The 15,938-nt window shown below is 42.2% G+C and overlaps 1 protein-coding gene across 3 annotated transcripts in view; it reads left to right on the top strand.

The window, feature by feature from the left end:
- The window catches only part of EXOC4 (exocyst complex component 4), a 734,942-nt gene that overhangs the window by 20,878 nt on the left and 698,126 nt on the right, over positions 1 to 15,938 (top strand). For all 3 annotated transcript variants that reach the window (XM_029923156.1, XM_029923167.1, XM_029923170.1), the window contains exons 2-3: positions 1,050 to 1,239; positions 11,101 to 11,295. In XM_029923156.1, coding sequence (XP_029779016.1) covers positions 1,050 to 1,239; positions 11,101 to 11,295 — 385 coding nt within the window. The remainder of the gene's footprint in view (positions 1 to 1,049; positions 1,240 to 11,100; positions 11,296 to 15,938) is intronic.

The raw sequence follows: 15,938 nt of genomic DNA, 5'->3' as shown, positions 1-15,938 counted from the left end.
CAGACTCTTGCAGAGTTCCTGCTGCCTCTTAATGGATTAAAATTGGTATGCCAAGGAAAGGGTGAAGGTCTCCTTGGACAGGCAACCAACAAATCCACTCAGATGGGCTGCTGAAATTTGTTATGAAACTTGTTTCATATTTTCTGTTAGTAACTTTTCATTTCTTCCTTAGTGAGATGAATGTGCTAGCATATTAACTCATCTTTTACTTTTTAAAAATTTATTTACTTTTTGAGAGAGAGAGAGAGAGAGAGAGAGAGACAGACAGACAGACAGACAGACAGCATGAGCAGGGGGAGGGTCAGAGAGAGAGGGAGACACAGAATCTGAAGCAGGCTCCAGGCTCTGAGCTGTCAGCACAGAGCCCAATGTAGAGCTCGAACCCATGAACCATGAGATCATGACCTGAGCCGAAGCTGGGACGCTCAGCTGACTGAGCCACCCAGGCGTCCCTGGTCTTTTACTTTTTTGCTTTTATTTTATTTTATTTATTTATTTATTTATTTATTTTTTAATGTTTATTTATTTTTTTGAGAGAAAGAGAGAGACAGAGACAGAGCACAAGTAGGGAAGGGGAAGATAGAGAGGGAGACACAGAATGCGAAGCAGGTTCCAGGCTCTGAGCTGTCAGCACAGTGCTCGACATGGGGCTCGAACCCATGAACTGTGAGATCATGACCTGAGCCGAAGTCGGCCGCTCAACCAACTGAGCCATCCAGGCGCCCCTGCTTTTAAGTGAATTTTTTAAAAAAATGCTTGTTTTTTTTTTTTTTGAGACAGAGGGAGAGAGAGAGAGAGAGAGAGAGCGCGCGAGCGAGCAAGCATGTGCATGCAAGCTGGGAAGTGGCAGAGAGAGAGGGAGGCAGAGGATCCGAAACAGGCTCTGTGCTGACAGCACAGAGCTCGGTGCAGGGCTTGAACTCAAGAACTGCAAGACCATGACCTGAGCTGAAATCAAGAGTCAGATGCTTAACAGCCTGACCCCCCCAGGCGCCCCCATATTTGCTTTTACATTTGATTCAGCTTGATATAGTCTCTGTCTTCCCCAGGACTCTGTCTACCAGCGATGATGTCGAAGACCGAGAAAATGAGAAGGGCCGCCTTGAGGAAGCCTACGAGAAGTGTGACCGCGACCTGGACGAGTTGATCGTACAGCACTACACCGAGTTGACGACGGCCATCCGCACGTACCAGAGCATCACAGAGCGCATCACCAGCTCCCGCAACAAAATAAAGCAGGTGAGCCTCCTTCCCGTCCTGTGATTGTCACACCCACCGTGAGTCGCTTGTCGAGGGGCCGTGGTGGTGGTGAGTGGCCTTAGTGAGTGATTCATCATGACACTTTTCAGGACGTTTGCAGGCATCTGGAAAGCCTGGCACCGAGGATCACAGAGGGCTCCCAGGCTTGCCACTTCCCCATGTCTTACCCTTGGCTTTGGCTCCTTCCCCTTGCTGTGTGACATGGGGTGGAGGAGGCGGCCTCAACATGAGGACACTGAAGGGCATCCTACTATTAGAGGCTCCCGTTTCTGTGTATCAAATGTTGTCTGGTCCTGTCCTATGTTGTGTGTGTGTGTGTGTGTGTGTGTGTGTTTTGCTGTAGCAGCTGAAAAATTTTTTGAAATTTCGGCTTTCAGTACGTCCCCTCATTTGAGATTGGTTGTGATTTCTGTGCGGTCATTGTACCTTCTCGGTGTGATTTGGAGAAGAAAGCCTAACTCACAGATGATTCAGACACGTAACTATGGAATGGATACTGGCGTTCTTGACTATCATTCCTTTCCTAGTGACGAGCATGTATTAACTTACAGTTTGTCATTTTCTTATATATTTCAGCAATTTCTTTTTCATTCTTTGTTTCTTCCTCCCCGCCTTTCTACTTCTTGCCCCCTTTCTCTCCCTGCCCACCTCCTTCCTTGAAAAACTCTTGGTTCCTGGCTACCATGTCTTTACTGCCTAAAGGACAAAGTGGGCTCAGAAGGGGTATTTTTATATTTGGCCTGAGGGGTGAACTGACGGTTAGGTGCTGTCACATCCTCACGTGGTTTCAGCTGTGTGATTTGAGGGTCGCTCCTTGAATACCTTTTAGCACCACTCCGAGGGCAGTGATTGCTACCGCGTAGCACTGCTTCTTTGCCAGGCTTGACTGTTCCTCACTCCACAGATTTAGGGTGCAGATGCCGGTCCCCTTAACTCTAAGGTCCTTGCTGCTGATTATTAGATATCTTTTAAGTGGTAACCTTCCTTTTTGAAATGAGCTGTCTTGCGGACCCCCGATATGCTGGTTGCCTCTTGTTTGGTGCTGGGGTGAGAGATGCAGAGCCTCATCCTTAGTCCCCTCCCGGGAACCCTGGGGCCGCCCCTCCAGCCCCTCTGTGGCCACAGGGATGTGTGCTGTCTGTGCTGTTGATCAGTGAGGGGGTTCCCTGGGCCGCGCCTGCCCCGGTAGGCTCCCGGCCTCCCTGCACTTTCTTCTCTGTCTTCTAGGCCTTTAGTTATGATTTTCTAGGCAGATACATACATTATTCTTCTCAGAATGCTGGTGATACATGAGTTTCAGCCTCTGAGAGCACCACCGCTTGAGAACCAGGAAGCTCTTCACCCTTTTTTGGAGCAATTTGTTTTGACCTCTTTACATTGTCAGATTAACTGGGCATTTTCAGAAGGAATACTCTAATTCTTTGCCTTTACAGATGGTGGTTCCATCCTATGGATTTATCTGTGAAACCGGGGAAAGCTGTAGATCAGTTTAAAGTAAACTGTAGTCCATTTCGACCCAATATCCTACTCTCAAGAGCAGTCGGAAGAGGAATGTATAGTGCTGCTGACCTTCTGGCTCTGCCCCGGGGAATCATGGGAAGGGTGAGGGTTTGGGGTTTCTGTTTTCTGATGAGTTTGCTTGGCCGAAAGGACTTTGTCATCACGTCATGGGAAGCTCTGGTGTGGTTTCTACCTTGACCCCCTCCCCCTTGAGTTGATAGCCTCTTTGCCTAGAGAGTGTTGGCTGCTATTGAAAAAGAGTCTCATCTTGATTATTTCCCATTTATTTTAGTAGCCACAGTCTGTTCGCCATCCTTATTTTTAAGTACACTGGAATTTTGCGCAAAAGAAAATAAACAAGAAAACTTCATGTTTATTATATCCGACAGTTGTCAAAGTAAATGTCACATAATTCTGTTATGAATTAGCTTCAGTATTGAGAAGAGACAAGGGCTAAAGGGCTTTTCCAAAAAGGCTCTAGTAATTGATAAATAAGAGCAGAAAAGTGCTGGGGAAAAAACGAAAAGTAAATTTGTTTCTATTGTATAATTTGACAGTTTTGTACTGTGAAAGTCCATTTCTTATCACCAGGGGAACTCTGATGTTTTCTTATTAATCTTTCCCTGTCATTTTTAGTTTTTAATTGTACTTTGGATTGTATACAAAATCTAGGTTTGTGTAGGTAAGTGTATTTTTAAAGTAAAAATGGGGATGATTAGAGGATCATGGAGCTACATGATTTCACACCCAGGAAGATACTGAGAATGTGTAGATGTTGAGTGGAAATTTTCTCTCTGCTGTCTGCCAAAAGCCAATGATTCATCCGACAAGTATCTGTTGAAGGCTGGCTGTGTGCCTGGTTCTGTTTTAACTGCTGCGATTACACCGATGAGAAGACACTTGTCCCTGTCCTCATGGAGCTTACACGCTATGGGAGGAGACAGAAAAAGGAAATGGGTGACATTTCACAACATTGACTTAATCTCTGTATAAAGTGCCTGTTTGGTGCTGAGCATTGCTCTAGGCTCTGGGGTCAAGAAGTCAATAAAACGAATTCCTGGCCTGGTGGGGTTTACATTCCAGTCAAGAGAGACCCACAGTAAATTAGTAAAATGCGGTCTAACAGATGGTAAGAAGTGCTGTACCTAAGAGCCCGGAAACAAGGAAGGGAGAAGAGCGAGTGGCTGCTCCAGTGGCCTGGTCGGCCAGAGGTGACTGAGGTTACATCTGAGCCAACACCTGCAGGGATTGAGGGAGAATCAGGAGAAGCACCGTAGGAAGATGGAAAGGCAGGGGCGGAAAGGTCCAGAAGTAAGAACATGATTGGAATTTGGGGGAGGTAGTGAGGAGGCCAGTGGGGCTGCAGCAGAATGGGGTGGGGAGGGGGGAGAGTGTCTGGAAAGAGAGGGAGAGGGAGAGAGCTGGTAGGTGAAGCACAGGGCAGTGGGTCAGGTCATGTGGGGTTTTGGTGACCATAAGGACTTTTGTTCATAACTCTTGAGTGTGACAGGAAATCCCTGTAATAAGGTTTTGAACATAAAAATGGCATGATATAAGTAACGTTTTAAAAAGGCTAGCTGCTCTACTGAGAGTAGATTTTAGTGGGGACCGAGCAGATGAAGGTGTCATACTCATGCCTTTAAAACTTGAGAACACAGAACTGTTTTCATTTCCCACTGTGTTAATAGTTTTGTATATGGATTTATATTGGTAGAATCTACGCCCTTGAGGACATTGGGATGACAGAAAGAGTTGACTCTTTCCCCAGATAGTCAAGTCTATTGGGAGTGTTTTTCTAGATTAAAAAAGATACATGTAAATACAAGAGTACGTATGATTGATCAGGCCAAGTAATCGGATAATCAGAATATTTAGGCCATCCTATTACTGTTGAACACATATTGATGGCAGTCAGAATGAGATGTTACTGTCCTAGCAAACCTCAGAATCCGTAGCTTCTGTCAGTGTCTCATAATAATGACTTGTAGCAACGGATATCAGTGTATACAGGCTGGGAACTTGGGTGGTGCTTGAATTTGAATGTAATTGTTGGTCTTGAATTTGAGTCTTTCCTCCATGCTCTACTGGGTGGAGGAGAGGACATCAGATTTCTTTAAAGATACTAAGTATCTGTCTAATGTTTACCACAGGAGCTGGTAGGCTCAGGAGAAAACAGATACTTGTCTCTGAGGTGAGGTGTGCATAAACACTTTACGTTTTGCCCCAATTTCAGCTGCCCTGTTGATACTAGATGAAACGGTTACCTCATTTTTCTTGTCTGTAATTAGAAATAACTATGTGTGATTATTCAAATGAAGTTGTTAAGAGCTTAATCAATGAGCAGTGCAACACTCATTACTTAACATTTAAAATAATTTTGTGGCTTTTATATGAAAGTATACCTTAAGAGGCAGAATGAAAACAATAACCTTAATACAGAAAATGTCACAGTAAAGCAACATGGTTGTGGTAGGAAATTGTTTATAGCCCAAATGTAAGAAGAAAAAATGTAGGTTGCTTCTATGAGAAAGGGAGACAAGCGTAGAAAGGTGGGCCAAACAGTGGGTAATAACGCGCTAGCATAATTTAAAATCTACTAGGCAGCGGTGCGCATTCATGCAGTCTCAAGAGCTAAGTGCTTATCTCTGCATTCAGTTGAACTGTATCTGTATTTGTGTACATGTCAAGACTTTGCAATTTAAGGGAACGGGTTCTGTGGAACCTCTCAGAGAATTTAAGACCTTAGAATGGCAGCTAACCCCCCCCAACGCCCCCCAGACTAAGGGAACAAAAGCATGCGAACAGAATAAAAGTTTGCAGGTGATTTGAAAGTGATCTGTACTTCTAAAGGGCTTTTAAATAGAATAGAATGGTGTTTCTGCACTTCTTTCTAGGCACTTTCTATAAGACTGGAAAAAAATGGGTTGGACACAGGTCAGGAGAATACCCATGAGCACGTGTATACGTAGATTTATTTTTAACTACAAAGGAGAAAATCTGTTTTGTAATTTTAGAATTAAGAATAACGTTGACTGTTACATTAATTTTCACTTACCATCCTTTGCTTGTGGGGAACTTTATAGAACATTTCTGGTCTCTAGGTTCATTGGGGGTCCGTGCACATTTGTTGTGCTTTATTACAGAGGATTTACACACTTAAAGGCATTCCCTCCCCCCCATTATCCTTGATCAAAATCAGAAAAGCATCGAATTTGATACTTAAGGCCAGTATCCATCAGCCTCTCTTAACTATACCTCTGTTCCTCTTCTCACAAATGCGACCACAGTGTTACCCAGAGGCCACACCTAGCTTTCCTCCTCTCTTTATCTTCCCCAAGTCAGGGGTGCAAATAACTCTGTGTCTCTGCTTTCTGTATCCTCTCCCGCACCCATTCAGAAGAACCTCTTGGGGCCTGTTCCTCTTGTTTTCTCTTTTTCTCATAGTCTCTAAGTAGAGTGGCCGGAAGTTCTGAAATTCTTGCGCTGTGGCCGAACAGGAGATTAGGAGCAAATGCGAAGTTACTAGAAGTCTCAGGAAGGAAAGGAAACTTGTGTTTGAAGAAGGATTTCTGTACTTGGGGTTGGATGTCTTGATTTCAATAGTTTATCTCCATGGATTTACTTCAGGAAGAAACAGGAAGATAATTTTTCAGTCTTAATTATCCTGATAAATTAAATAGAATGGAGTTAAAATACTGTTACCACATCGAGAAATAAAAGTTTAGATGCACTTGGGTACCTGTCTCACATTTTAGATTGTCATTTTTCATTGATGGACACAGTCCTGTTTCTCTTCCCTGTATAAAAACATTTATTGAGCTATACTTTACATACAATAAACTGCGGTATTTTAGAGGACAGTTCAGTGAGTTTTGGCAAATGTGTATGTCTTAGAATGTATTCCTATCCACCCCGGAGACTTTCCTCCTGCTTCTTTGGAGTCAAAAGATGTGTTCCTCTGCCTCCTCCCCACCCACCTCCTGCTCCAAACAACTACTGATTTGAATTCTACCTGTACATTAATTTTTGCATGTTCTAGAACTTCAGTATGTATGTCTTTGTATCTGGCTTCTTTTGTTCAGCCTAACGTTTCTGGGATTCTTCATATTTCTTTTCTTTTATTGCTGAGTAGTATTCCCCCCTGCTGCCCAAGTTTTAAAATAACATTTCTTCATAACTGTGACTTTCTAATCAAAAAGCTGAAGCCTCAGGGCAATTTAATATTAAAAGTTTTGTAGCTTCTTATGTCTGCAGCTTTGGCTAATAACTCAGTTTGGGGAATAGTTTTGGTGATGTTCATTTTCCACACAGCCTGATGCCGTCTCCCCCACCCCTAAACACAGACACAAAGTCTACATTCTTTTTCCATTTTCCTCTATGTAGTAAGCAAAAACGAGAAGAGAGCTGACTACATTGTATATATCCTAGTGTGAAATGCCGTCATGGTCCTTTTCCCAATCAGCAAGGAGGTTGCCAAGCTTTACCGACACTTAGGAAGTTTATCCCGAGCTCTCTTGATCAAGAGCCTAGTTGGGTGTTGCATGACATAACATTTATTTTTAACAATTTCCATAGTAACTGTTAAACACCAAAGGAAAATCTGAGAATTACAGAACCAAGGTAATAAGAGTAGAGTATCAGAAATCAAATTCTAACAGATTTTAACTAAGATTTATAAAAGAATCTATTTAATAGTTGGAGTTCTTAGCCCAGGGACTACGAATGCCAAGAGGATCTGGGAATGGCCTTGAGAAGTATGTTTAAGAAGTCCAATAAAGGGCAGTAAGAGATTCACACTTCCAACATAAGTCCTAGGGATGAAGAGTGGAGCGTGGGGAACACAGTCAGTAATAGTGTAATGACTTTGTGTAGTGTAGGTGGTACTGAAGTCAATCACACATTTTATAATGTATATGATAGTCATGTCATTGTGTCATATACCTGAAACCAAGAGTCCATGTCAACTGTACTTCAATTAATATGTTAAAAAGTCAAAGCCGTAAGTGATGACAAAAACCAGTACTTCCCTTACCTCATCCTTCCCCAGGCCCGTTTCCAAAATTTCAGAGGCACTGACTTTTACTCTTAGTAATATGCTTATACTATTCTTGATTTTTCAATTTTAGACGTTGGAGAGGAGCTTCCGGCTATGGAAGAGGAGGATTTAAAAGGTCCCCCTCCCACCCTTTCCCCTACCCCACTCTATCTTCTTCCCGCATCCTTCCTCTAGTTGTGTCCTAGTTGTTGGTTAAATAGATGGGGCTCGGGTTGTTGCCACTACGTGAGTGTTTCCCTCTGAGTCATCCAGCGTAATCTCTGCGCCTGTGCGATCGTGTTGCTGCTGATTTCCTTGCGATTAACGCTTGCGTACCCCCGTTGCCCGTCTTCTGCCTTGGTTCTCCCCTTGTTTCTGGTCTTCTGTTTTTCTCTTGTGTTGGTGGGGCACGTTCTTCACTAGCTTGCTGAGATACGGTGCATCTCAGGTTTAGTATTTCGAGAGCCTATATGTCTGAACGTGTCTTTATTCTTCCCGCACAGTTGATTGATAGTTTTTCTGGGAAATAAGTCTCTCTTAGGATTTTGAAGCTGTATCATTCCTTTGTCCTGTAGCTTTTAGTGTTGCTGTTGAGAAAAGCCTGATGCATTCTGATTCGCAATTCATCATATGGATTCTGTCCCTCCCCCCACCTTTCCGGAAAGCTTTTAAGACCGCCCTCCCTATCCCTTGTGTTCTCACAGGGCAGCATCACGTGTCCTGGTGCGGGTCTATTTCACTCCCTTTTCTTGAACACTTGGTGTACTTTTTCACCAAAAACATGTGTCTTCTGGGGCATTTTCTTTTATTATTGGTATTTTTCTCTACTCCATTTGTCTCATCTTTCTTCCCCAGGAAGTCCTATTTGGCAAATGGTGGACTTCTTGGATCAGTTTCCTCATTTCTTTTATCTTCCATCTTTTGTTTTTTGTTTTGTTCTCTGTAGATTTCCTCAAAGATAGCTTCTAACCGTTATATTGTTTTTTTTTTTTTTTAACCATATTTTAATTTCCAAAGCTGTTTTTATTCTCAGGGTTTTCTTTTATAGCATCCTATTCTTGTTTCATTGATGTAATATTTTCTATTTTCCCTGAAGGATATGGATTATAGTTTTCAAAATTTCTGTTCTGCATAGTTTCTGGTGTCCCATCTCCCCCACTCAGTCCCCTCCAGCACTTTTTTCTTTTTATTTGTTTTGGTGCCTGCTTTGTGTGTTCTAAGCTTTCCTTGGCTGTCTGCTGACCTTTGTCTAACTATTGGGAGTAGGAGGCAGTACACAGCTGGTCGGAAGAGCTCAGAATGTGTTGTGGGCCTTGTCTAGTGATGACCGGGCAGGGAGGGGCCCAGTAGTTTCCTTGATGAAACCTCAAGTGTCACCAACTCTGGGTCATTTTGCCTGGTCACCTGTCCCAGAGAAGGCCAGAAGTTTCCTGTGTTGGAGCTAAAATTCAGGCTGAGTGTATTTAGAGGCAACCTTAGCAGGAGGCTGAGTGTCCAGAGGGGGCGGAGGATTTTACTGTTCCATAGGCCCACTTTGATACTGTTCTTGTGTTTGCTGTCTGGTGTCTCACACCCTCCCCTTAGCAATGTCTGGCCCGGATCCTTTCTGACTGAGTTTCTTCCGATCATAAGCCTTCTATCTGGCCAGTGTTTCGAGGGAGGGAGTTACCCATCTGTGTGGTTTGATGAGGGTCCAGGGCTCGAAATACTCCCTAAGGAAGGTGTTGGCCCTGTGCTCTGGCTTTCTGTGTCCTCGGCGCCTCCTTGTCCGTGGTAGCAAAGAGCGCTCCAGGCTGAGACTTTCAGATTGCTTTGCTCTGCAAAATTACCCACATTCTGTCTTCTTGCCAACTTGCAAAGTTTTGTTGCCCTGTCTTATATACCATTCTCTCCTCTCTGTTCTTTTCTAGGTGCTTATTGCTTAGCAAAATAAAATAAATTAATAAATAAATAAATAAATAAAATAATCACTTTGGGACTGCAGGAAGGAGTGGAGGTAATTAGCACTGTCTTTGGTAGTTTTTCAAAAGGATCCATGAACCCCCCCCCCCAAAACTAATAATCATTCCACTGTGCTTATCAAGAGAGATTACAGAATCCTCTTTATTTAAGTTTCTTGTTACCATTGGAGAGTTTCATAAAAGTATGATTAGGTATTGTCCTTAAGTTATTGGGATAGATTAGATGCTTTCTCAAGAAACATTCTGATCTTAGCATTCTATCTTTATGTTTATCTTGTTTGTTGGAGAATGTTGAAATTTAGTTTTATAATCATCAGAAGCATAGTGTTGATGAGTTCACACCAGATCTCGTAGAAGACAGATTTTCATTGGTCAGAAACATGGTAGATTTTCTAGGGTGAAGGAAGTGTCCTGATAAGATGGTTTGGATTATACAGGTGTCTTCCATTTGCTCAAATTCATCAAACGGTACATCTGACATGTATTCATAAATTTTACCTGAAACAAAAAACAAAACTAAACAAATACTAAATTCAAATTTAAAATAACATGTGAGCACTGTCAAAAGTATATGAGAGTATTTCTGTGAATTGTGAAAGGTCCTGATTCTTTTTATTTCATGTTGTAAAAATTGAAAATCCTTAATTATGAACATGAAAATGTGCTCATCATGTACATTGTGACCACGTCTCCTGCTCCTTGTCCTCCTGTTTTGCCAAGCTATGCCACACTGGTCGCTAAGCTGCAGATCCATGAGAAGGTACTGTCTTATTTAATATCTAAAAGTCCTTGGTATGTCCTAATGCTTTTTATTTTGAGATTGTCTCTAGATGTGTCTACTCTTTTCTGGAAAGTGGGCTTATTTCATGTTAGTTGAGCTGAATGCACAGTTCCTTGCTGTACGCTTTAGCTGAAGGTACAGATCTAGGGTGGTCCACGTGAGTTATCGGCTGAATAAGAAACATGCAGAGAAGAATTGGGAAGGAACAATAGTGTGGACTCGATCAGTCATTCCCTTTTAGATATTTTAACACTGTGGGCGTTTCATATCTTCAGAGCGCTCTGTATCCTAAGTAACCTCTTCTAGATTCACTCAGAGGTAGGTTAGGAGTAATTTTCTCATTTCACAGGAGACCAAATACACGCAGAGGTGGAGACGCATCCATGCGAGCCAGTGTCGGAACCAGGATTAGAATTTTGCAATGCAGCCAACCACGGGGAATTGGTGGGAGGGGGAGTTAGGAACTGTTACTTCTAGTGACACTAATGAAAACTGCTAGCCAGAGTATAGGTTTAGGATGGCAAGACTTTGGACTGACCCAAGGCTGAATCTGTTTATTGTAGGTGAAAGAGAATCTGCTTTCGTGCAAGATGCTGTTGCACTGTAAACGGGACGAGCTCCGGAAGTTGTGGATTGAAGGAATTGAACATAAGCACGTCCTGAACCTGCTGGATGAAATCGAGAATATCAAGCAAGTGCCTCAAAAGCTGGAACAGTGCATGGCCAGCAAGCACTATCTCAGTGCCACCGACATGCTGGTGAGAGAGCCACCTGTGCCAAGGGTCATTTCTGCTAAGTTCGGGAAGCCCTTGCGCTCCTTCTCTGAATGTTGCCTTTCACGTAGCACATCACAGACTGCCCTCTTGGCATTCGCGAGCCCTTGCAGGCGAAACCTGACCAGTTCTCTTTCTAATTTTAGTGTTTGAAATGTTAGGCGATTATTATGTATTACCTGCCTTTGGGACAATGGCAAGGTGCGTAATGGTAAGAAACCGGTACCTAAATCCTGTTGGCCTGGTAATGGGAGATGTTTGAATTTCAGAGGAAGGTGGCTAATGAATCCCATCTTATCTTATTTTTTATTTACTTACTTTTTTGAAGTAGGCTCCATGTCTAGTGTGGGGCTTGAACTCACAACCCTGAGATCAAAAATCACATGCTCTAGTGAATGAGCCATCTGGGCACCCCCAGTCTGTTACTTTTTGAATTAGAAATGAAAATTCAGAGAATGTTGTAACTCATGGTGCATCTGCTGAGTGTCAAGAAGATGGGTAAGAATAATATACCTCTTGTTTCCTAAGAGTCCTAACTTTCCCAGGGCTGGTGGCTCTTACAGGGCTGCTTCATCGACCCCTCACCCTCCCCACTTTCCACGTGAGCACGCCACTGACATCTTACTCAGAGCTGTCTGGGGACTCCAGAAGCCCTGTTTAGCAGGTAACTGCATTCGGTTCTTCTTTTCCACGGTAGGTGAGAGTTAGATTGGCTGTAAGAACTAATGAAAACCACAACACTGAGACAACTTGGTGGGAGGAGCAGGGTAAATCCTCCAAACGGTTCCAGTTTAGAGTTTCAAAAAGAATTTTGCTCTAAGTCATTCACGAGAACCTGTTCAGGGAATTCGGTAACCATCATGTGACATATGCTGTCATATTCTGTCATATATTAAAGCCTGGTGTGCGATAGGAGCGAACAGTGAGCAGTTCGTGTAACCAGCCCGCTAAAAGGACAGGAGTAGATGTGGAATGCCACCGGACGTTCCCTCTGCCTGTTGTCGTCAGTGTCCTCCTGGAGACCGTTGCCTTCACAAGTGGGTGGGGTTTGGGTGTCTGGGGAGAAGAAAGGATGTGGGCTGTGACCTATGTCTTAACAGCTTTGCAGAGGAAAATTTTTTTAAATTAAAAAATGCAAGGGTAGGGGTGCCTGGGTGGCATAGTCAGTTAAGCATTTGACTTCAGCTTAGATCATGATTTCGTGGTTTGTGGGTTTGGGCCCCGTGTTGGGCTCTGGGCTGTCAGCCTGCTTCAGATTCTGTGTCTCCCTCTCTCTCTCTGCTCCTCCCCTGCTTGTGCTCCCTCTCTGTGTCTCTCAACAACAAATAAATAAACTTAAAAAAAAAACGGATAGGGTCTATATTGGGCCAGCCTGAGTGCTATGATGTCAGTTCTAACTAAAACCATGTGGTTGGGAGGAGTGGGCTGGGAAGGAAGTGCATTTAACTCCAGAAAGGGGTGAATATATGAGCCGCGTTGTCCAGAAGTTCCTTTTTCCCCCATTTGTTGTTGTTTATATGTTATGGACACTCGTATTTTGCAGATGTATTTGAAATATCTTATCCTAGTTACTGGCATATAATTTTACTTTGTTTATGAAGCCCTATATTACAAAAAAGTTTTAAAAATGCAATAAGGTTTTCTTTTTTCCATCATTTCATTTTTTAAAATGTTTTTTTTTAAATTTATTTTTGAGAGAGAGAATGACAGCATGAGCAGGGGAGGGTCAGAGAGAGAGGGAGACACAGAATCCGAAAACAGTCTCCAGGCTCTGAGCTGTCAGCACAGAGCCTGACGCAGGGCTCGAACCCACAAACTGTGAGATCATGACCTGAGCCGAAGTCGGACACTTAACCGACTGAGCCACCCAGGCGCACCCCCCTTTATCTCATTTTTAAGAAAAATGTTTTTCTATCCCACTGTCCTCTTGAGAATCTACTATGTCTTCTTTAATTCATTTGGAATCTACTTCCGTAGATGGTATAAACTAGGGATCTAATTTTATCTTCCATAAAAATAGCCACTTGGCTCAGACCATTTGCTAAATTTATTTCCTACTGACTTCTAATACCGTCTTGGTCACATACCAGATTTTCACCTATGCGTGGGTCTGTTTCTGAGCTCTTCATTTTTGCTAATTAATTGGTCTTGTTTGTATCTGCCCCCAAACCATGCTGTTTTAATTACTGTTATTTTGTGATATATTTTGATAGCAGGTGGCGATGTTCCCTCACCTTCTCAGAATTGCCTGTGCGGTTCTTGGCCCTTTACTCTTCGATATGAATTTTAGTATTAGCTTGTCACATCCGCAAGAAGTGTCCTGAGGTTGATTCAGTGTAAGAATGTCATCTTCATATTACTGACTCTTTCATTTCAGTGAATAGGATAGACCTCGTTTGTTAATATCTTCATTTATGTTCTATATAATAATGCTTAGTAGAGTGTTCCCTAGAGGTATTAAATATATTTTATTGGCGGCTATCATGTTTTTTAAAACAGTGGCCCTTTATTAATAAGAACTTCTAGTTATTCGTTAGTGAGGAAGGGATGTGATAGATGCTTAATTGATCATATGTCCCTGAACCTAATCCCAGTCCTGTCTGCCTGGAAAAATGATGATTTATTCTTTAGGGCTTAGCTCAGATTTCTTTAGCTCTCTGAATGTCCTGGGTGATTAGATGCTCTTCTTTTTCCAGAAAATTAGGCATTTGCTTTTATTGTGGTTAAGAATACTTGACCTGAGTAGATGCTTTTATTTTTGTTTTGTTTTGTTTTGTTTTGTTTTTTGTTTCCATAAGCTGCATGTACTTCCTTGTAATACAGTTGCTTTTGTTTGTGTGGTAGGTCATTGAGGGCGGGGACGATGTCTTACTTACTTTTGTCTGCCCTGTGCTGAGCACTGTGGGCCTCCTCATGTAGTCAGGGTTCACAGGTCATTGGCCGAATGGGTAACTGTGTGAAAGACTTTAACATCACTATACAGAGGACAAATAGGGTGTTTCCTTGTTAGGGGCTCTGATCTGATTTTTCTCTAGTTTTGGTGTTTGCTTTAATGACAAAGTTTTCTAGTTTCCAGCCTTTTCCTTTTGCAGTATTTAAGTGAACAAAAACAGTAATTATAATAACAGCCAATACGTACTGACTATTCACTGTGTTGTTACATTTTAAAAATACATTTGTTAACACATTTAATTCTTAGAGAGAGGTTTCAGATGTGCTCCTAATTTTTCAGACATGGTAGTTGCTTTGTATAATCTCAGGAGCTGGCGTGTCCTATGTATAGATAGTGAAGATTTCATGAAGGTTGGAGTAAAGGTGTGCTTTAAAGGTTAGAAATTTTCTTCAGTTTTGCCTTTTGTATATGAGTGAATAGTAGGGTCTATAATTGCTCTTTCATTGGTCTTGATGTGAAAAAAATAATCACATTTCCTTTCCCCGTGACTACGCGCTATTAGAAGTAAAATCTACTTAAGGCATCTCAAGGGTCAAATGAAACATCCTTGCTAAAAGACATCAGAGGTAAGTGAAGACAAAAAAGTGGAGTCTTTCAAAACCCTCCGATTTCCTTGGATTTGTTTATCAGACGATTTTGCATTTCCATTGTAAGGCAGGTGCAGATGCCCAGTAATTTAATCCCTACTCAGGTTCATAAATCCAGAGTAAATAAATCAGTGGTGACCCATAGCTGTTGTCAGCTCCCACAATTCCTACTTCACCATCACCCTGGTCTGACAGCTATACTGGGCTTCTAGATGGGATATTTATTTCTTCTTTTGATATGATAACCTGAGTATTGCATAAAATAATTAAATTGTCATGACAGGGAATGTCTGCAAATAGGCCTGGCCTTTTGTTTCCGTTTTCAAGGTAAACAGCTGCTGTTAGCTTATGAAAAGCCAAAAGTGGCCCAAGGAGAAGCCTGTATCCGTCACATTGAAATCAGAGACTTGATTAATATTGTAGCCTGTAGCTTTGCGATATGTACGGTTTAAATTAGACCTCTGCAGTCATTGTGCAGGGTTGATGCAAGCACATTAATGACATAATTTCTGGTTGCTGCATCACATTTCTGCAGTCTGTCCTTTGTATTCCACTCACATTAATTGAAGTAATTTTGCCAGTGAAGCGTGTTTCAAACCTCTGCATTTAAATTGAAATTTTAATTCCCTTATTGTCTTGAAAAGACGGCTGAAGATGCCTTGTTACAGGTTTCATTATCACTGAGAACACTCCAGCTGCTGGTTCTAATGTACAATGACTGATTAATTCTGGGAAGAATTATTAATATAAGAATGGCCGCTGCTTCCCAGTGGCATGAGCTAACCAGGAAGGTATTTTACGATAGTTAATATTTTCATGAACTTTTTTAAAGGAAAATTTATGTGGAAGTCTGTATCACACGAAAACTGCACAGATGAGCTTTGCAAAGCACTTACCCAAGTTCTGATTTATCAACCCATGGAAGTCCGTCCACTCATAATTGCATTCAATCAGTGGAAACGAAGCCAGTGTGAGGAGTTTGGAGGCACTTGAGCTGACTGTCACAAGGCCTGGGGCTACATTTTTTCACTTCTAAGTCTTCCTGAGATCATAGAGATTTTGAATGTCTCTTGTTTTATATATATATA

Source organism: Suricata suricatta, chromosome 2 (genome assembly GCF_006229205.1).
Source record: "Suricata suricatta isolate VVHF042 chromosome 2, meerkat_22Aug2017_6uvM2_HiC, whole genome shotgun sequence".
Lineage (NCBI taxonomy): Eukaryota > Metazoa > Chordata > Mammalia > Carnivora > Herpestidae > Suricata > Suricata suricatta.
This window is presented reverse-complemented; position numbering and strand designations above follow the sequence as displayed.